The following is a 23,610-nucleotide window of genomic DNA, read 5'->3' on the forward strand; positions in this document are numbered from 1 at the left end:
AAAGTATAGGCAGGGTTCTTACAAAACTTACAAAAACAGGGTACTTACAGCAAAACTTACAAAGATGACATGCAAATCACTGTTAAAGGCAATCTACTAAATTATAAATTAGTATGTAGAACCTGAAAGCTACCCAGTGACTACTGAAGAAGAACAGGGATCTGGCTGGCAGAAGGGGCTAGGTGCCAGTGATCCTCAATGGCCACAGGAATCTGAATGGCAAACCAAAGCAGGGGAATCTCTGTGTTTATCAAGATCATATATTTTCCCTAAAAATGGCTGGGTTTGACCTTCATCTTGTATATGATGTAGAAAACTTGACAGTTATGCCCAAAACCAATATTCTGAATTTCTAAATCCAAAATCCCCATCCACTCACTTACCACTATCTTGCTTGGGGTTCTGGAAGATATGGCCCAGAGTATGCCAGCACCATAAACTCGGCTGGTGTCAATCCCTTTCTGCTTCCTTAGTCTGGCAAGCTGGAATGTACCCCACGAGACGGCTGAGTTCTAAAGTCACACCAGTTCTCCTTCCCAAGACTCCACTCTCCAGCACAATGGCCTCATTGTGAATCTTTGGTGACTCAATTTCAGCCCTCCTTTCACTCAGAGAGTACCCCCCTGATTTGGGTAAGCTGGAAGTAAGCATAGTCCAAAACTCTATTCTTGAAAAATAAATGTGGGGTCATTATGAAGCTTTCACCATGGACTGAGGCCCACAATTTACACACCTGGAGGCTCCCAGATGTGCCCCCAGTGAGTTCCCAGATCAGAACGTTATTTGCAGTTATCTTCTAGACACATCTAAATTTAGACTGATTTCTTTTTTTTTTTTTTTTGTCTCTTTATTCTGCTTTCAGCTAACTTCAGTCAACCTGAAATAACAGTAACTTCTAATAGAACAGAAAATTCTGGCATCATAAATTTGACCTGCTCATCTATACAAGGTTACCCAGAACCTAAGGAGATGTATTTTCAGCTAAACACTGAGAATTCAACTACTAAGTATGATACTGTCATGAAGAAATCTCAAAATAATGTGACAGAACTATACAACGTTTCTATCAGCTTGCCTTTTTCAGTCCCTGAAGCACACAATGTGAGCGTCTTTTGTGCCCTGAAACTGGAGACACTGGAGATGCTGCTCTCCCTACCTTTCAATATAGGTAAAGCTGCTTCTCAAGACTATTTCTTTTAACAGGTATTATACACAAATGGTTGAGGCAGATCACTCAATGTGCCTTGCTTGCCAGGAAACCTCCAATGGGGTCATTTTTTGGTACTATTAGGGAGGACTCAGACAGAGGTCTCCTCTCCATCTGAGTGCTGCAGGGTCCCAGAAACTATGAACGCATGCTGCACTTGAGGAAGTATGTTCTTAGCCCAGTCTTCTGGGCTACCTTTGGATAGAATATTTTGAAATTCAGTCAGAAAATGCAAGATTCCTCCAGGCTAGAATTCTTCCATTCATTCATACACACAAACACACACACATCATACATACATTCATACATAACAGTACATGCTGAGTATAGAGCCATTCTACACATTGTTGACTGCAGACATGAAAGCTGAAAGGTGTAAGACATGCTCTCTGCCCTCAAGGACCTTCTAATAGAATCAGAACTCCATGATGTAAACACATGGAAAACTTGATTTTAAAAAGATTGGAATTAGAGTCTAAAGCATATCCCATGGAAATATGTGACCAAATTTAAAAACAAGAATGACTGATAATCAGTTTTATAGACATTCAGAGGTAGGTAACTTCCTTGGGAATTCTTCCTAAAGGAAATGGGATCTTAAAAGATAACTGGGCTTTAAAAGTATGGTGAAGAGATGACAGGCATCAGACTAGTGGTTTCCTAAACAGAAAGAAAAATTCTCAGCATCCAGGCTTAGAAGGTGAGAAGACTGGGGCGCTTGGGTGACTCAGTCAGTTAAGCATCCGACTCTGGCTTAGGTCATGATGTCATAGTTTGTGGGTTTGAGCCCTGTGTTGGCCTCTGTGCTGACAGCTCGGAGGCTGGAGCCGGCTTCAGATTCTGTGTCTCCCTCTCTCTCTCTCTCTCTCTGCCCCTTCCCTGCTTGCACTCTGTCTCTCCCTCTCAAAAATAAACATACATTAAAAAAGAAAAGTGAGAGGACCAAAATCAATTCACAGTATCTGATATGGGCACAGGTGGTGGTGGTGGGCATATGCATCAAGGAAAGACTCAGAAGCAGAAGTTCTTGTGGCATGTTGACAGTATAGTACAGGGTCCAGTCTAGTTGGAGGAAAGGGCTGACGATAAAGCAGTGTCTGCTAATACGAGCCTGACATTTTAGAGTCTGGCTTTGCCCTGGAAGAAATGTATCCATATTTGAGACTTCACTTGTGAGGAGCAGTAACTCCAAGATTCTCTCCTGGAATAAAGGGACCCTGTACCCACACTGCCCTTATGGCTGCTTCTGATCCTGACCCCTTTTCCCACACGTCTGCCTTCTGCTTACCTTGGCCCCTTCTCCAATTCTCCCTTTTGGTTTTTTCCTCTTCTAAGGCATCCATTCAACTTCTTTCTTAATCCTCTAACCCTGCTGTTTCCTCTCTCCTGGTGTCTCATTGTTCAAACATAACTTGGTCCATGGACACATTCTTATGGACAGTCCTTGGGGCCAATAAGCTTTGCCGGTGGCCCAATCCTTTCCTTCTACTGATTTCCTCCTGCTAAGACACTTCTGCCTCTGAGAGTCCAGTAAATAGGCCACATAGCCTGTCCTGGTTGCTTCACTGTAATCTCTGTTGGCCTAATAGTAGCCTCTCCTAAGCTATCCCTGAGGTTCAGCACCTGTTTGGAGCCAGCAACACCACCACACCTAACATGCCTTGGGGCCTTCTGCCATGGCTTCCTCTGCCATGCCTCCCACAGTCTACAAATGAACAGAGCCTTACCACCACTGTAGCTTCATCATGTCTCACCTTTCTGCTGTTTCTCCACTACTGTCAAAACCTTCCCAGCTATCACCATATTCAGAAATGTTTTAGCTCTAGCTGCCTCAGGAAGCCAGGGCTTGCCTCTCTGTATCCCTGTTCTATGGCTTGATCAGAAATTGAGTAGACCCTGAATCAAGGAATCTTTTTGGGTGTCAAAAGGTAGCAGTCTCCATGTTATCAAGTATAACTTCTCTATACTGGGAATGCCAAACAGGCTCAAGTGGGATAAACTGGGACAGACTCAAAAAAGTGTTGAATATGGCCTGTAATGGCAGCAACTCCTTTTGTTAATGTCTTAGGAACAAGGTATGGATCCACAAATTGCAGCTAAACTAATAGGTCAGTGGTTCCTATTTGCCTGTAATTTGAGATTAACTATTCAAATCATTCCCATAAATTGTCTATAAAATGGGCCACTCAGTTATAAGCTTTCTCTCCAAAGTCTGTTTTTCAACTTTGTAGAAACTTAGAAGTCCCCATGCAGGAAAGAATGTCCTGACCTCCCAGGAGCTGATTCTAAACCGGTTTCCTCAGGGCATGAAAAGATATCAAAGGTTTTCTAGTAGGTGATACATTCTGAAAGCCCTGCTTTTTCCACTGTGACCTCAGTGGAAGAAACAAATAAACAAACAAGCAAAACTGGAGATAGGAAGCTGTTATATTTGTCCAAGTGAGGTATGTCTGACACCTGATCTACAGATGATAGTGGATGGAAAAATTATTATAAGGGAAACTTCAGGACCCCAGGGCTTGACTATGCCTGGGCTGAGGAAGCATGCTGCTGCACAGATGACTATACATTCAAAACCTTCAGCATGGGTACCATATCCATGCACAGAACCAAGGGCCAGTTTGACACTCTTCTTCTAGATCACAGTCCTTGTCATCCCAACCTCTGGGAAGAGAAGGTAGCTTAGTCCAAGCATTTGGCCAGGAGCAATGGCTTGGTTCTTAGCTGTGAGGCCCTGTGACTCGGGCTTTCTATGGCCTCAGATTGTGGATTTCAGGCTCCTCTGGCAGTAGAACCCTGGGGAGATGTTGACTTGTAAATGAAGACAACAGTAATTATAAACCTTTTATAATCAACCTTCCTGGCTGATTGAAAACTTGTGGTCATTTCTAGATGCACAACCTAAGGATAAAGACCCTGAACAAGGCCACTTCCTCTGGATTGCGGCTGTACTTGTAATGTTTGTTGTTTTTTGTGGGATGGTGTCCTTTAAAACACTAAGGAAAAGGAAGAAGAAGCAGCCTGGCCCCTCTCATGAATGTGGTGAGTCAGTGCTTGTCCTCTCTACAGATTGCTATTTTGCAGCTACCTCCTGATCAGCTGCCTTCTGGAGCTCATTGACTGAGCTCAGACTGGCAAAAAGTCAGCAAGTGGCTGGAGGAAAAGGTTTTCCCTCAGAGTTTGTAGCCCATATAGATGGGACTCAACATTGCTCTGGATTTCTAGGAGAGGCAACATTTCTAAGGTTTACAAAGGTACTTCTGGTTTCCAGACAAAGCTGATTATTCCTTGCTTTACCTACCTCACTTCATGAGTTCACTGTGAACATTTAAATGAAGTAAAATGGTGAAAACACTTCTAAATGTTAGTGATTATGGACCTGGCAGAGTTCAAGCAGGGAAGCTTGGTGGGAGGAGGGGAGAATTAGATGACCATAAGATTCACCTTCTCATCTCTAAAAGTCTAGGTTTCTGAGGAAAAGAAAGTGGGATGAATTGTTCCCTCTTGACTTGTTAAAATAATATTATTATAAAAATAATAATAAATAAAATATAATATAAAATAATATTATAAAAATAATATTAACTTTTATTGATTACCAAGTATTACATACCCATTACCAATTATACTGAAAGTAAAAATCATGTATAGTTCCACAAGAAAGAAATAGTTATGTAGACAACATTTTGGTGTATATATTCCAGATTTTTCTGGAATCTATGTTATTTTCCATAATTGGAATAATATTATAGGACTGTTTTTCACAGTTTGGATAATACCACGTGTACTGTTTTCTAACTTATTTGTACTAAATGTAGCAAGAAAATTTTTAATGTCAGTAAGTATCATTCTATAGCATCATTTATTTTTTTTCTACAGCATCATTTTAAATGGCTGTGAGATATTCCATTTTGTGGATATACCATAATTTATTTAACTAACTCCATATTGGTAGACACCTAGGATGTTCCCATAGTTTTGCTATTATAAATAACACTGCATTGAGCAGCCTCCTCATTGACTTTTATAAAAGTGGCCCTGTGCTTAATGGGGGACAAAATTTCACCTGGCTTTATAATAATCTTATGCTTCTTTGTGGTTTGGGCTGGTTTGGGCAAAGTTGTAGAGTAAGGTTGGACTTTATATCAGTAATGCCTGTAGTAGAAGTTTGGTTGGTGCTAATAATTAGGTAACCTTCTTACTCACTTTGGTAAAAAGCATCAGATGAGTAAATGCTTCAGATCAGCATCTTATTTCAGATTTCAGTATACTGATTTTTATTTTTTTAATGTTCACAAATGATTTTATTTATTTATTTATAATTTTTAATTTAAATTTTAGTTAGTTAACATACAGTGCAATATTGGTTTCAGGAGTAGAGTTCAGTTAGTCATCACTTAAATACAACACCCAGTGCTCATCATAAGTGCCCTCCTTAGTACCCATCACCCATCTAGCCCATCTCCCACTCACCTCCCCCTGTCAATTCACAGTTTGTTTTCTATCATTAAGAGCATCTTGTCATTTGTTTTCCTCTCTCTCTTCACTCCCTTCCTTCCCATATGTTCATCTGTTTTGTTTCTTAAATTCTACAAATGAGTGAAATTACATGATATTTGGTATTTGTCTTGCTCTGAGTGACTTATTTTGCTTAGCATAATATATTCTATGTCCATCTACATCATTGCAAATGGCAAGATTTCATTCGTTAATGGCTGAGTAATATTTCATTGTATATACCTACCACATCTTCTTTATCCGTTCATTAGTCAATGGACATTTGGGGTCTCTCCATAGTTTGGCTATTGTAGATAATGCTATTGTAAACATTGGAGTGCATGTACCCCTTCAAATCTTTATTTTTGTATCCTTTGGGTAAATACCTAATAGTGCAATTGTTGGATCATAGTTTAGTGTCATTTTTAGTTTCTTGATGAAACTCCATACTGTTCTCCAGAGTGGCTGTACCAGTTTGCATTCCCACCAGCAGTGCAAGAGGATTCCCTATTCTCTGCACCCTTGCCAACACCTGTTCTTTCTTGCATTGTTAATTTTAGCCATTCTGACATTCAGAAGAGCATGGGGCTCTTAAGATTGTGAGTTTGAGGCCCACGTTGGGTATAGAGATTACTTAAATAAATAAATAAATACATACATAAATAAATAAATACATAAATAAATAAACTTTAATAAATAAATAAATAAAATTTTGGGTCACCTGGCTGGCTCAGTCAGTGTACTGATTATAAGATCCACTAGAAAATAGATGGATAACATTAGCAGTCATTCATTGCATCCTATTATGTATATTTTTTTTTAAGTTTATTCATTTATTTTGAGAGAGAACAAGAGGGAGAACATGAGCTGGGGAATGGCAGAGAGAGAGAGGGAGAGAGAATCCCAAGCACGCTCTGCACTGTCAGCAGGGAGCCTGATGCAGGGCTCAATCCCGCAAACTGTGACATCATGACCTGAGTGGTAACCAAGAGTCTGACACTCAACTGACTGAGCCACCCGGACAACCCATCATCCTGCTATATTAAAACAAAACAACACAGGAAATTGGGGACTGATTATCCAATTTCAATAAATGAATACTAAGCCTATGGTAGAGTCATTCAAACCACCAAAGTATGTAGTGTGCTGATATAATAATAGATTTCTATGATATGAAAGTGTAAAATTCAGAACACAGGGTCAGATGTAGAGATATATCGTGGTTATCAAAGCTTTGACTTCTCAAGGTGACAATTTTGAGCTTTTTCTTTCAATCTCATTGCCATTTAGAATTAGCTAAATGTGCAGAAGCAGGCTTCAGCTTGAAAATAAGCTGTTTCCTAAATTTTCTTTTACTTTGGAATGATTAGCTCACAAATGAAACAAAGAAGAAATGGAGAAAAGGAGAGTAAGAATGTTTCTTCCCCCAAGAGGAAATCAGAAAAATTCAGGAGAATGGACTATAGAGTTAAAGAGGATGTGTGTGTATACATGAAAGAAGTTGAAAGGGGGTTCAAGAAGCTTTGTATTTCAAATGACAAGATTTCCTTCTTTTTGATGGCTGAGTAATATATCACCACATCTTCTTTATCCATTCATCAGTTTGGACATTTGGGCTCTCTCCATAGCTTGGCTATTGTTGACAATGAGGCTAATGGAGAGAGATGAGTGGGGGATGAGCTAGATGGGTGATGGGTATAAGGAGGGTACTTGTTATGATGAGCACTGGGTTTGTATGTAAGTGATGAATCATTGAATTCTACTCCTAAAACCAGTTTTACACTGTATGTTAACTAACTAGAATTTAAATAAAAATATGAAAAGAAAAAAAGAAGCTGTGTGTATGCATATGAAATAGTCAAACTGAGCTATGAATGATAAAAGGCAGAAAATAACAAGAGAACATAGCATATATATGACCTCTTCCTCCCAAGAATGTGATAAAGAATATTTCTAGGGAAAGTTTGATCAGACAATCACCTGTGCTAGTGAGTTTGGTCAAAGAGAAGAGTCTTGATATCACTGGAGGAGGACATGTTCCTAGTAACCATGCTATGTAGATGTGTTTGTAAATTTGGCTTCTGTAGTTCAGCAATGTCTGCACTTTGCTTTGTGGATACCTCTGGCACTGCCTATATGATAGACTAAACAATGTCCCCAAAAAGATGTCCACATACTATTCACAGAACCTATTATGTTATCTCACATGGCAAAAGGGACTTTGTATATGTAACTAAGGTACTGACTTTAAGATGGTGAGATAATCCTGAATTACCCAGGTGGGCCCAATTTAATCACATGAGTCAGAGCATCTTTCCCAGGCTGGGTTAGAGGGATGAGATGTAAGAAGGAGAAATCCAAAGGTTGAGACAGACTTAACACATCATTGCTAGCTTTGAAGATGGAGAAGGGGCCGTGACGCAAGGAATGTGGGTGGCCTCTAGAATCTGCAACTGGCCCTCAGCTGAAAGCCAGCAAGGAAATGGAGATCTCAGTCATAAAACCACAAGGAACTAAATTCTGCTGACAAATAGACGTGGAAGCAGTCATGATCCATCCACAGAGACACAACTTACTGATAACCAGTAGGAATTTCTCCAAAAATGGAGCTTCCTCCTAATCCAATGTTAATCTGTTTCTCAGAGGAGACAGCCCTCTAGCTAAATAATTTGGCATCAGAAGTCTTTTCCAGTGTTTGTTCGGTAATTATACTTTTTCTATGCCCCAACCGTCCAGATTTACTCTGTTCAGGCTGTTAAATGAATAAAAGGGAAATGCCACAGTTCTTCTAGCTGGTTTCTAATCTCTCTTCTCTTTTTTGATTTGTCAAACAAAGCAGATTAGGCATGAGAAATTGTAACCTTGAATTACTGTCTTTTCCCAATCAGAAGTTACCCTATCGGTTTACCCATTGGGGAGAGAGACTAAAAATAGCTCCTCCTGAAGTTTTACTTCCTCATTTGGGTCTTGTGTGACTGAAATCTGTATGTAATAGAGCCCTAGCAACCAACAGTTTTTACAGTTTGCCTCCCTCCACCAAACCTGGAAGAGTCTCAGCTCTTTCAGGAATGATTTCTTAAAGGGCAAGTGTCTTTTCTGAAATAAATAATTTTAACCACTATTTAGACAGAAACCTTCACAAGACTTAAAAACTGAAAGTTGGTGATATCATTACATCTGGCCTTCAGAATGCTAAATTTGTAATCAAATACACAAGATTAGAATCTGCTTTTTTGTTGTCCGCTTTTATTTTAAAATAGAAGCTTTTTTTTTTTTTTAAATGGTGATGATTTTGTCATGGGTATGAAAAGACAATATAAATATTCTATGTTGGTCCACAGACATCTGAAAAACTGTATTCAGCTATAAGCATTATTTTTAAAAAAGGAACCTTGACAAAAACAAAACCTAGCCAGATATATAAAGTGTCTAGAAGTTCAGTCAAATAAGAAATAGTTCAAGTAACTGAGGATGCTTAGCCAGAAAGGAAGCTTTGGGAATGGGAAAGGTGTTCCCTTCAAATATCTGAAGAACTGCCATAGAGTACAAATATCATACTTAACTGTGGCTTCAAAGGGCATCTCAGTGCATGATTATAAGAAGATGTAAGGAAATATGACTGAGTTGTAAAAATTAAAAATTTTTTTAATTTATTAAATTTTTAAAATTATATAGAAGATATAAACTTCTTCCTCCCATGTAGGATGAACTGCTACAGGAATTTCCCTCATACAGTAAACTGGAAATCAGACAAAATATGAAACAACTGTTTTCAGACTTTGGACAACAAGCTGTAGAAAATTGTAATCCCTGAAAGAAGGGAAAAGATGAGATGAGCTGTATGATTGCCCCCAAACTACTAGTTAAAGTCAGTTTCCAGACTGCTCTGATAAGGAAAGAAAACTACACATATGCCTTGGGAACATAAATGGCCAAATGCTTTACAAAATTACCAACTAAAGTCTAGCAATATATTAAAAGTATGATACATCATGATCAAGTGGGGTTTATTCCAGGAATATAAGATAGGCTCAATATAAAAAAAATCAAGCAATAAAATTCACCATATTGGCAAACCAAAAAGAAAAGCCATGTAATCATGTCAGTGGATACAGATAAGCATTTGGCAAAATTAATACTCATTCATAATTTTCAAAAAGAAAGAAAAACTCTCATAAAAGTAGGAATATAGAGGAACTTCCTCAGCCTGACAAAGGACATATACCAAAACCTTCAGTTAACATCATATTTAATGATAAAAGACTGTTTTCTCCATAAGATCAGGAATGAGGAAAAGATACCACATTTAAATGTATTATATTTATTCAAAATTTTCTTGGAGGTCCTAGCCAGTGCAAAAATCTAGAAAAAGAAAGAAAAGGCATACGTGTTGAAAGGAAGAAGAAAAACTGTCTTTTTTTCAAAAATAGCATGATCATGTTTATAGAAAAGCCCAAGGCATCCATAAAACGCTATTAGAACTAATTGTGTGTAGCTGACTCAAGATACGAAGTCAATACACAAAATCAAAATCAGTTGTATTTCTACATACTAACAACAAACAAGTTGGACACTGAAAAAAATTTTAAATACCATTTACAGTAGCATCAAATAATATTAAAAGGTTAGGAGTAAATTTTTAAAAATAAGTACAAGACCTGTACACCAAAAACTGAAAAATATTACTACTGACTAAATTAAAGTAGGCCTAAATAATTGGAGAAATATGCCATGTCATGGATCAGAAGAGTAGATATTAGGATATCAGTTTGGCCCAAAGTGATCTGTGGATTCAATGAGATACCAATCAAAATACTGGCAGGCTGTTTAGTGGAAATTAAAAAGCTAATTTTAAAGTTATGTGGAAGTGTGAAAGACATACAATTGCCAAACAATTCTAAAAAACAAGATAAAAATGGACGACTTATACTACCTTATTTCAAGATTTACTATATAGCTATAGTAATCAAGACAGTGTGGTATTAGTGAAAGCACAGACATACCAACCAATGAAACAAGAGGGATAATCAAAAGGTAAACTCATACGGTCAACTGATTTGGACAAAGGAGCTAAGGTAATTCCATGCAGAAAAGGATAGTCTTTTCAACAATGGTTTTGGGACAATTAGATACCCACATGGAAAAATATGAACCTTGACACACACAACATAACTTGCAATGGATCATAGACCTAAAAATAAGAGCTAAAATTAAGAGATTTTTAAAAATCAGAGAAAATCTTTTTGATCTTAGGTTAGGCAAATCTTAGATAGGATACAGTAAGCACAAAGTAAAAATTGGGGGCGCCTGGGTGGATCTGTCAGTTAAGCGTCTGACTTCGGCTCAGGTCATGATCTCATGATTTGTGAGTTCAAGTCCCACGTCGGGCTCTGTCCTGACAGCTCAGAGCCTGGAGCCTGCTTCGGATTCTGTGTCTCCCTCTCTCTCTCTTCCCCTCCCCCACTTGTGCTCTGTCTCTCAAAAATAAATAAATAAATAAATAAATAAATAAATAAATAAAGTAGAAATTGATAAACTGGACTTCATCAAAATTAAAAAACTTTTGCCCTTTTGACTTTGTTAAAAAAATTAAAAGTCAAGCCACAGACTGGGAGAAAATGTTTCCAAATACATATCTGAAAAGAACTTATATACTATATATCCAGAATGTATAATTATAAATTACTACCTAGTAAAGAAGACAATCCATTTAACAAAAGGCTAGGAGCAAAAGACTTGAACACATACTTCATAGAAGAAAATATACAAATAGACAATGAGCACAGTCAGACAGTCACAACATCATTAGTCATTAAGGAAATACAAATTAAAGCTATAATGAGATACCACTACACACTCACTAACATGGCTAAAATTAAAGGTACTGGTAAATATCAAGGGCTGGAGAGGATGTGAAGCAATTGAAACTCTCATGCACTGCTACACAACCCAGAAATCTTAGATATTTACCCGTGAGAAATAAAAACATATGTCTACACAAAGATACATACACAAATGTCCACAGCAGCTGAAATACTGAAAGTCTGGTATCCTAAATTTCCATCAGTTGGTAAATGGATAAACAAATGGTGGTATATTCATACAGTGAAATACTGCTGAGCTATAGAAAGGAACAGACTACTAGTAACATGCAACAACATGTATAAATTCAAAAGAAGTATGCTAGGAGAAAGAGACCAGGCACAAAAAGACCACACGACCACACACTTATGATTGTTTGGAATTATGAAATTTTAAAAAAGCAAAACTATTGTGACATTAGCCAGATCAGTGGTTATCAGAGGATGGGATAGGGGAAAATATTGACTGAAAAGGGGCAGGAGGGAACTACTGGGGCTTATATAAATGTTCTATATCTTGGTTATGGTGGTAGTTACTTGACTGCATACATTTGCTAAACTCATAAAAATCTATACAGACAATCACTGGATTTTGTTGTATATTAATTAACCCCCAATAAAGCTGATTATCTTTAAACACACACACACACACACACACACACACACACACACACACCAGAACTGCCAATGCTAGGAAGTGTTAAAACCCATCAAGGGTATTGTTTTACTCCCTAAAGTTCTCTATGGACATCCAGGTTAACAATCCCTGTTGCAAGATTCTGAGTGAGACAAAAGCACTATCACAACAGTTAGCCTAAAGGAATTCATACTCCAAGTTGCATCAGTGGTAAGCCCATATCAGTAGCAACTCAGGCTTTGGGAGATCTAGCCAGCTAGAGATTTCCCATTTAGGCCCATCTGTGCCACATTGTATAATATTGGGTAGTGCCAGCTGACTCAACCATTTAGGCATCAACATATCCAGGATTTCCTTTTATTCCTTCTTCTAAACCTTTACTTTCAGAAAAGGATTGAAAACTTTTCCAATCACTAAATGATTGCTAAAACTAAATGTGTTACCCCTCCCAGTAGTATTTTTATTTTAGTAAAGAGTAGAGCTATATGTGAAAAGTCTATTTCCAATATTAGAACTTAAGACACAGTGAATAAAGGAAAGCATTTGCTTTTTGGATGCAAAAAAACGCCTTCTCAGTCCCCCTGAAATTGCATCAAGTAACCATCTTTTCCACGTGTATGGGCACATGATTTCTCTTTGAGTCCTAGGACTGGATTCTCTTCAAACTTTCCCTCGTTTAGTGTCTATAAGGCAATACATTTTCTAAAGTTGTTTTGGTCTCTTTCAGAAACCATCAAAGGGGAGAGAAAAGAGAGCAAACAGACCAACGAAAGGTGAGTCTTGACCTTACAACATTGCTGAAAGAGGTACCATCTCCAGAGAATTTATAACTTGACCATCAGTTGAATCTGAGGCATGCTGCGCCCTTAGCAAACATGCACGAATGAAGAAAGAAAGGAAAATGAGACTAGTCAGGATCTGGAAGGAAATGTTCTACCTATAAATGGATGGCAGGATGTCCAGTACACAATGCTCAAGGGACATGGCAAGCTCAGTCATGGTAAAGTAAAAAATTAACACCAAAGGTGGTCTGTGTGGTGTGTGTGTGCTGTATACGATTCACATGGTAACCTCGGTACCTATCACGATGCCTGGACTAGTGGGAATCCTACATGTATGGAATGAATAAATAAGTGAGGAGAGATAACATGTTCCCTGTAACTTCAGTGTCTTTGCATCTGCTGTGCCGTCTACTTGGAATGTTCTTCTGCCACTTCTTTACTCATTCTTCACATCTTGGTTCGAGCTGCACTTCTAAAAAACCCATTCTTAAACTAGATTATGCTAACCTGTTATAGAATCATATGGATCCCTATGCTTTATCTTCATAACACCAGGCAATACTTACATTTTTGTGCAGTTACATTATTAACGTCTGTGAAGTACACACTTATGGAGGGTACAGACCATAACAGTTAAGCTTATCATTGTGCTGCTAGCACCCAGCTCAGTGCCTGCCATATAGTAGGTGCTCAATAATTTTTTTCTATTATGAAACTATAGTAGCAGATATTTTTTAATTCATAGAAAGTAGCCTTTTTATAATACTAACAATTTTCTATAGTTATAATTTTCATGGCATCTACCGATTTACAGATAATGGGATGTATTCATAACATTTACATGGTAGTGATTTGGTAAATATATAACATGTTGAAAAAGAGTTTCATGGAAAAGTAAATGCTATTCATCAGGGCTTAGTTTCTCTTACATTTGCTTTCAGCTGAGCAGTATTATAAGTTGTTTGATTTTTATTTTTTCATTTATTTGCTTTCTTTCTAGATTTTTTACGTAATCAAATCTAAATAAGCAATCCTAAATATGACACAGGGGAAATGTGTATATCCTTTTCTTTATATTATCTTTTGTCCACATACTAGGGGCTAAAGTAGACAAAATATGATGAAGTGCTTTTTTACTAAGAGTTCAAGTTTTCAGTTGTTTTTAAATTCAATTTATTCAAACTAAAAACAAAAACAGTCCATCCATGTTGTCACAAATGGCAAAATACTCATTCATTTTTATGGCTGAATCATATCCCATTGTATGTACATTACCACAATTTCTTTATCCATTCATCTATCAGTGGACACTTAGGTTTCCATATCTTGGCTATTGTAGCAAATATTTGTTGACAGAATGAATGTATGCATGAAGAATGCATAAGGATTCCTGGTGATCAGTTCTTTCACAACATGATGAAATCAGATTATTTGTACTCCATCCTCCCTGAGAAACAGGGCTCTCAAGAATATCAAGGCTCTGGCCACACAGTCATAGGGTCAAAGCAATCCTAAGTCAAACACCTGGTCACAAAGATACAGTCATAACCCCAGGATGCACAGCCCCCAGAGTGCTCAGCATTGACCTAATGCATAAGCTGCTGTGAATCTAGGAATCCTGGATGATGAGCCCAGGTGCTGAGATGTTGCCTGTCCTCACAGACCCAGTTCAGAAATAGCCAGAAGAGCCTACAGAGAGAAGGCAGCAAGGAATCAACACATGGCAGGGGCAGGCCCAGACTAAAATAAAGGGTAGTTAATTGAAGGAAGCATGAACAGCGCATCCCCTTCTCTCTCTTCAATAGTTTGTTTCTCCTTATTGCTATTGCAGTGGCCCCCTATGTTTCACCCTGTCATTGAAATCTAGAAAAATAAAATGGCTGTATTGTGAAATCTCACCCAGTTTTTTTTCTTCCTGTTTTTCCAGAGTACCATACCATGTACCTGAGAGATCTGATGAAGCCCAGTGTGTTAACATTTTGAAGACAGCCTCAGGCGACAAAAGTACTACACATTTTTAATTAAAGAATAAAGTCCATATAACTGTCCATTGTTTATATGCCTTTCCCTTCAAGTTTTGGGCTTACCTTTTTCTTGTCTATTAATATTATTATTACCATTAATAATAGTGGAGGTTCCAGGACTCCATCTGAGAAAGCCACTCTGTAATGCCAGCTCTGCTCCCTACCTCAGGAGCAGACCTTAACTGCTTCTTTTCATTTCAGAGCAAATTTGTGTGCCAAGCTCACCTGACTGGCTCCTGGCTCAGGAATAATGTTTAAGACTAACACCTCCTGTTTCACATTCAGCCTTCTTTTCTTAATTTTATAAATTGTGTTTTATGTAGAACTCCCAATTACTGGAATAATGGCTTTTATCTATGATAATTCTAAGGTAGTGCCTCATTCTATCTTGTATATTTGTGACTGAATAACTACCTCTTCAGTCTTGTGGGAGTTATATATTTTATGGCTTTTATAGTATTGCTATTAATATCTTGAAACATAAAGAGATGTGTACTATAATAATGTAATTACTATGCCCTGAGAAAATCACTGCTGAGGAGCTCTTGTCCCTCTGTGAAGATCAGTAGGAAAATGGTGGCTTGGCGTGCTGACAATGATGAGCAGACCAACTCAAAATTTGGAAAATTAAGAACAATGAAGATGGAATCAGCTCTGGATCCTGGATCCACTTCTATCTGGGCCCTTGCTAACCTGAGAAGGATCCGCCTGCGGAACAAGCTATAGATAAGCCTTAGCAGAGAACACTGGGTCAAGCACTGCGCGTTGTGAACCTACTTCTCTTCTTGAAAGAAATGACTGAGATGATGGTCCAGGGCAACTATGCAAGAGCCAACTGAGAGATCACAACACTCAAAAGAGAAAAAAAATGAAAGATCTTGACAACAGAGATGCACATGAATGTCCTGTCTGTCCAGTCCTCTGACAAACCTTGGGATTAGCAACAGGTGGACAGTCTGTACAAAAGGACTTAAAACAGACAGCAGCTTCCATGGTGGTTGGTGAGAAGTTTGGATAATAAGTTATTGTGATGTTTCATCTGGCTGCAGGCAGAGCTGGGGAGGAAGAGCTATCATCTTGATAATGGGATAAATGGAAGGAAGCTTAGGACTCTTTCAACTTACTTCTGAGACACAAAGAGCTAGAGTGGAATCAGGAGGACCAAGATGTAAATAATCTAGAGGCCAACTTAGCTGGCAGGTGCCCTAGGGAGAGATCAGCTGGCCAAGAGCAGGGCTGGCAAATTTATATCTGAGGACTGTCTATATGTCATTATAAATGATGGGGAAACTGGGTACACGAGAGGACTATACTAGCCCAGTAGAGATGAGTCAGATGACCCTGGCTCTAAAGCAGCATCACTAAGGGACGAGGCAGCCTCAGTCCAAACCAAGAGAGAACTTTGGGAGGCCCAACCCACAGAAATATTTCTTCTTATTCTACATAAAGGAATCTAGAAGGTTGTAGACAGCTGTACTAGCCATGCTTGTCCTTGTAATATTACCATTTGTGTGTTCTTCCCTGCATTTGCTTCATTAGGCCATAAGCATCTTGTTAGTTTCTAACATGTTTCGTATAGTGAGTTCTTAATAAATTTTTCTTAAATTGATTTAAAAGTCTCCATTTTCTGCTTCTACTTCAATGGTACTACTTAACCTTTGTAGTCTGATATTACTTCCTCTGTCTTCCTAATGTACTTTCTCCCTCTTAATGTCTCTATGGAAGCCTCATTCTCCAGTCACCCTGGCTAATGGCCTCTGACTCATCCCAAACCCTCCTCTTCCCCTTTCCCCAACCATTGTATAAGAAAAGGGGGCTTATATGATTCTATATGTTTATCTCAGTCATGAGACATAAAAAATCAAGTAAGGGAGGTTCTTTCTGAGGACAACTGGGAAGTTTGGAGTTAGGGAAGGGATACTTGGTTTTCAGTTTGTAACTTTTATATTCTGTAATTTTAAATTATGTGCTCATATATACATTAAACAAAATCTTAATGTAAAATATTCCTTAAAATACCCTGATTATAAAATAAATGCATATAACTGTATTGTATATTTGTAAAGTTGCTAAGAAAGTAAATCTTAAAAGTTCTCACTGCAAGAAAAAAAGTTTGTAACTATATGTAGTGATGGATGTTAACAAAACTTATTGTGGCAATCATTTCACAATCTATACATATATCAAACCATTGTGTTGTACATCTAAAATTGGTACAATGTTATATGTCTATTATATCTCAACTAAAAATGAATAAATGCATACACACACATATATGTATATTCACTTAGCATATAGCATGCACTTAGTATATATTGCTACATGTGAGAAGACCCAAGGAAATTCTGGGAAAAAAACCTCTAGGTTCTGTGAGGGCAGCAATGTGTCTAATTTCTTTACCAATGAATCCTAGGCACCTAAGAGTACCTCAAAACTATTTGTTCAAAGACTGAATGAAACATTAATGTGCCTCTGGTGAAAACATCCTTCCTCTGTATATTAAATTCTCCAGATTTTCTGTGTTCCAAGTCTGGGGGAAGAAAAGCCAAGAACAGTTAAAAGATGTCATTAAGTATAACACTACTAGTTAACATTACGGGTATTTACCTTGTACCAGGCACTTTTCTAAACTTTTAAACTCATTATCTCATTTATTCCTCACAATGACCCTGTGAGGTATCGGGATATAATGACCATTCTGTTGATGAAGAAACTTAGACATAGAGTGGTCAAAGTAATTAACCCAAGGTCACTAAATTAGTAAGTGACAGAGCTGGGGGAAGTTTTGCAAAGCATCAGCCCCTCTGCCCCTTTGCTTCTCAGCCATAGAAGAAATACCATTTTGGTTGGTTGAGTGCCTACAGCACATTTTGCACTACACTCCCTCAACCCTCTGAGGTGGTGCCTCCCAAGGATGCATCACTGAGATTTCCAGAAGCCACTCCATCATCTCACAAGACCAGAAGCTGTGGATGATAAGACACATGATATGACCAGCAAAAATGAGTTTTGGGTCAGAAGGAAAGTGAACTACAACTTCTGCCTCCAACTCCTCCACCTCTACCCCTGCCACTTATTCTTTTGTAATCCACCCTCCTCAGTGTTCTCACGGTGTTCTCAGATTTGTTAACCTGGGCTAGAAAGCAAAGAGTCATCTCTGACCACTGCCCTCCAGCCTCTCCCTCAGTACCTACTGCCACCCCACCTTCCTGCCACATTTGGTTATCACAAGACCAGGCAAGTATTCTTATGACTTCAGCACCCACCCCTTCTTTTCTCATTCAGGCCCTTATTTCCTCAATTCAAGAACATGACAATCTCTACTGATCCCAGTCTGTTGTCTCTCTTACCCTGCATTCTGTCCAAAACATTAAAAGAAACAAGGAGATAAATAGTGAAGAAAAGGTCTCCTCACATTTCTTTTCCCTAGCCACACAGAGACAACTATGATCTCCAGGTTCTTATGTATCTTTCCATAGACACACTATGCCTATTTATAAGTGTGTGTGCACACGTGTGTGTGTACATATACATATGTATATATAGTATATATATATATATATATATAAACATACATACATACACACATGTGTGCGTACATATTTTTCCCCTTATTCAGGCAGATTTGGTTTTATTCATTTATTTTTTTATTTAAAAAATTTTTTTAATGTTTATTCATTTTTGAGAGTGAGAGAGAGAGTGTGAGAGGGGGAGGGGCAGAGAGAGAGGGAGACATAGAATCTGAAGCAGGCTCCGGGCTCCAAGCTGTCAGCACAGCGCCTGACGCAGGGCTTGAACTCGCGGACCGTGAAATCATGACCTGAGCTGGACAACCAACCGGCCGAGCCACCCAGGCACCCCAGATTTGGTTTTATTCTACACCTAAGCAAACAGCCTAAATATAAGACCCTTGCTAAGATGATTAAGAGAGACACCTGTCTTCAGTATAATCCTTCATATTAAAAACATATTACTATATTGGCTTTCACTCTCACCCATATGCCAGCATTACTGTGGATCTTATAATAAAAGTGAGATCCCATTGGCTTTTACCACATCTGCCTGTTAACTCCAGAAGAAAAAAATGCTTAACAGATATGGAGTCCTGCACTATCTTTAGACACAAATTTTGAGCCTGTTCCAGTTTGAACAAGTTATACCCTAGGTCTGATGAACAACAGTCACCCTGAAATGTATCTCCCATTTATTGCATTTCATTTTTTGTTTCTCTTCTTTAATATTTATTTTGAGAGATAGAGTGAGAGAGAAAGAATGGGGGAAGGGCAGAGAGAGAGGGAGAGAGAGGATCCCAAGCAGGCTCCATGCTGTCAGTGCAGAGCCTGATGCGGGTGTGAAATCATGACCTGAGCCGAAATCAAGAGTCAGGTGCTTAACCAACTGAGCCACCCAGGTGCCCCCATTTTTTATCTTTCTGGATTTACTCCCTCTCTTTGGTGGTACATATCCACCAGTAGCTTTCTGAGAAAGGATATATAGGAAATTAATGATATTTTGTGTATCTAAAATGTCTTTACCCTATTCTCCTCTCCTCTCCCACTTAATTAATCACTTGGCTTGATATGGAATTTTAGATTAGAAGTTATTTTCATTGTCTCTAGTTTTCAGTGTTGTTCTTGAGAAAGCTATAGAAATTCTGATTCCTTATCCTTTTATGTGGAAGCTTTTAAGATCTTCTCTTTGTATCCAGTGTTCTTAAATTTTGTAATAAAATTCCCATTCATCTACTGTGATTTACACTGAGGTGGCCTTTTCTATCTGGAAATGCATGTCCTTCACTCTAGAGACATTTTCCTGAATTATTTCATTGATTATTTTTTTCCCTTCTATTTCACTAATCTCTCATTCTAGGATATGGATTCCAATGTTGGATCTCCTAGACTGATCCTCCCATTTTATCTTTCTCTCTCCTTTTCCATCTTTTTGCCTTTTGTTTGATTTCTTAAAGATTTCCTCAAGTATAACTTTCAACCTTTTTGCTGTATTCTGCTATCATGTTTAATTTCCAAAAGCTCTTTTCTATTCTCTGAATGTTTCTTTTTGCAAGGAGTCTGTTCTTAATGGTTGCATTATCATCTCTTGACTCTCTGAAAATGTCAGTAATAGGTTATTGTTTAAGTCTTATTTTTCCTCCCTTATCTCTGTGTCCTCCAAGTTGTTTCTTTTTATTTCTTGGTTTTGGTCTATATCATCCATGTTGGAGGATTGCTCAGATGTCTGATGGTGATGTCTGTTCATGATTAAGAGTAAGGAATTAAAAATTTGTTTGGAGGATCTAAGTCTAAGGGTGGGCTTGTTAACTTTACCATTATAGTCAAGGGATCTGGATGGGCATTTATGGGGGAACCATATTTAAATCTTTCCTCTTCAGTTGGTAGTTTTCCTGTATCTTGCTTGGAAGGTGGAAGTCTGGCTGTCAGCACTTTGGGAGTCACGTGAGAGAAAAGAGAAAAGCAATATGTGCACATGTGATAGTGGTGGGGTCTCTGCAGGCTTTATTAAGTATGAATAAATTTATGTAATCTATGTTTTCAGTATGGTAACTCCATCCTCAAATGTGTGAGATATTTCCCAATTCAAACATTTTCTGCTTTACCCTCTCCATAGAACAAGACTCCTGACCTCTGCCAAGATGGGAGAGGGGAGTTGCCCAGTGGTGTGGAGTGGGAAAGGAAAGTGCAGCTCTAACTATCACACAACTTCTACCCAGTCTTCCTTATTTTGGCCCTTATCTTTTCCCTCAAACTTCCCCTCAATTGGTTCTTGGTCCTACCAGTTCCTGAGGCTTTTGATGGTTCTGGAGTATAAACTGGATTGTTTCTTGGGTTTCTGCACTGACAGGTTAGACTTGGCTGTCCTGCCTTATTAAGTTAGTTACCACTCAACCATCTACTTTTCAGATTCCAAACTTGTCTCCTTTCCTATTCTTATACTTTTAAATTTGTCCACTTAAGTTAAAAAATATTTTTCTTTAGTTTTAGTGGAATTTTAGAAGGTAATAAAATTAGAGGTATGTATTTAATCTATCATTGTACCTGGAACTCCACTATTCTAGGACTCTACCATTGAGTGCCTCCAGTCTAACATCCAAAGTCATCAACAATGTGACTTGAAACTAACCCAACTATACCAACCTTATTTTCCCCTCTTCTTTTATTGGAAACCATTGTTTGGAATCTAAATCTGGAAACTGCCAGATTTAGCTACTAATAATTTCTGAAATATAGCCTGTATTATCCAGATTGTTTCCATTTACACTATTCTGTATCTCTGGAATATTTCTTCCCATCTCTGTCTTTGTTTACTGGACCCTTTTTTTTTTAACTTTTTAAAGTTTATTTGTTTATTTTGAGAGAAACAGAGAGAGCATGAGAGGGGGAGGGGCAGAGAGGAAGGGAAAGAGAGAATCCCAAGAAGGCTCTGCACTGTCAGAGGCTCCGATGCAGGGCTCGAACCCCACTAACTGTAAATTCATGACCTTAGCCAAAATCAAGAGTCAGACACTTAACTGAGCCACCCAGGTGCCCCTAATGGACTCTTGTTCATCATTAAAACCTGGCTCAAATACCACTATGTCTGTTGGACCACACACCTAACAACTACCCAGGCTGCACAGTAACACCATATCCTTGGATCACAGAATGCCCCTCCCAGCAGTAATTCATTCCTATCTTAAAACTTTCCTTCCTACCAATCACCATGATTCTGGCCATTGGCCAATATATAGAGGACTTCCAGGTTTCCTAGGGGAAATCCAAGCCACCAAATAGCAAGTGTTATTTTGTTATACACAGCTATAGTCCTAAACATCCTAGTCTGGGTAGTTTCATGTTCTACATGCCAACTTCTACCAACCATCCTAGCTTTGGCTTTTGATCACCCAATTGCCCCTGACCTTGCCATACCACTGAGACCTGACAATCAACTTCTCCTCCCAGGTTAAAATCTTAATTTCCCGATCTAAGTATGACTTGGATTCACTCCCTAAAAAAGCTGCCTCTGGCCACCCAGGATAATCATCCCTTGAACCATCTCAGCCTTCTGAACCCATTATTTCAAAGCAGTCACACCAGACCAGATCTTCCCAGCCAACAGGAAGCAGGATTACAGAGTCACATGGCCCTACACAGGAGGTAAAAGTGTGTCCCGTACCTACCCCTCAATTTTAGTAAACATCCTCATTAACTTAAATAAAACCTCTCATTTCATGGAATCATATACTTTTAGAGCTTAAAAGAACTCAAACATTCCTTGGCCCTCATGGGAGGTGGAGGTAGATACCACAGGAATTAAGAAGCAGGGTCTGGAGAGATGTGGAAACAGAAAATGAACTCACTCAGAGATGGGTAAGGTGGTGGGAAGGTTAAAGTAGAATAGAAAAGGAAAATTGTCTGTTTACAGCAACATCTCTGAACCGTGCTACCCTTCAAGTTTGCCAACATGTAATAAAACATTTCTAATTTTGTGAGCAGTTATTTTTGTCTGTTCCTTATACATTTCCTAAGAAAATATTTATCTGCAAAGAGTAACTTAACAAGCATTAAGGATAAAAGTCACAGATAATGAATGAAACAGAGAAGAGGAAAGTACCAGTAGTTTTCATTCTTATGAAAAAACACATAAGATTTCCCACTTCTCAAATTATTTCTTATTAAGCTACACATTCGATTACAGTGATTAATAAATTTTCTTTAGTGAATGAGGAAAGGGGAATACATTTTGGTATTCATAGGGCCCTACACCTGTAAAGTCTAAATCAGAATCCCAATGCTGGGGAACCACAGATGCTGTGTCTTGGGACTAGGCTGTCTACTAATACTGTTTTCAGAGGAAACTAAGCACCCCAGCCTTTCTCATCCTGGCACCATTTACATTGTTCCCTATTTACATACACACAAGAGCAAGGTAGTATTTTTTTTTTTACAAACAAGTGTAACATAACAAATATTAGAGTGCTCATTACTTTTTAAATCTCTTATTGTGAAAAGAAGCCCTTTAAAAATATACATGAACTTATTGCAGAAAGTAGCTCTCCACTCTGGCAGTAGTATCAGTTTCCTCCTACTCATTGCATGTGGCAAAGTGGCTTCCTTTCCCATGATCAGATTGTATAGCATTGTTTCCGAGATTATACACTCTGAACTCCTAGGTTTCCAAAATATGGAGAACACAGAGTAAATATTCACTACATTTTCCTAACAGTTGATTAGAAATGGGAGAAATGTGGAAACCATCCAGTAGAGCCCTTCCCTTTGAGGTGGCAAACAAGGGCAGAGAGGAGGGGATTCACCCAACATCAAAGAAAGTCAGCACTAGAACTCAGGTTCCTGACCTTCAGGTCATTGCTTTCCACCTCATGGTGCCCTCTGTGCTTCCTGTTAGCTGGAAGGGCTGGGAAATGGGCATCAACAGATTATAATGTAGCAAGAGCGTTGACTTTGGGTCGGATAGACCTGGCAGTGCTACAGTTGGCATGCGACCTTGGGGCAAATTACTTGAGCTCTCTGATCCTAGGTTTCCTTATGTGTAAAATAGGGTTAATAACACCTACCTACTTCATGAAATCAAGCACAATCCAAAAGAT

General features: G+C 38.5%; 1 protein-coding gene across 4 annotated transcripts in view; it reads left to right on the forward strand.

Moving 5' to 3' along the window:
* Positions 1–17,058, forward strand: part of CD86 (CD86 molecule) — a 67,437-nt gene extending 50,379 nt beyond the window's left edge. For 2 of the 4 annotated variants that reach the window (XM_042955598.1, XM_042955597.1), the window contains exons 4-7: positions 863–1,168; positions 4,100–4,249; positions 12,930–12,975; positions 14,912–17,058. In XM_042955598.1, coding sequence (XP_042811532.1) covers positions 863–1,168; positions 4,100–4,249; positions 12,930–12,975; positions 14,912–15,005 — 596 coding nt within the window. In that variant the 3' untranslated portion in view covers positions 15,006–17,058. The remainder of the gene's footprint in view (positions 1–862; positions 1,169–4,099; positions 4,250–12,929; positions 12,976–14,911) is intronic. The other 2 variants (XM_042955599.1, XM_042955600.1) reach the window with 2 other exon arrangements.
* Positions 17,059–23,610: the final 6,552 nt, after the last annotated feature.

The sequence above is a fragment of the Panthera leo genome, chromosome C2 (assembly GCF_018350215.1).
Source record: "Panthera leo isolate Ple1 chromosome C2, P.leo_Ple1_pat1.1, whole genome shotgun sequence".
In the NCBI taxonomy this organism is placed as follows: Eukaryota; Metazoa; Chordata; class Mammalia; order Carnivora; family Felidae; genus Panthera; species Panthera leo.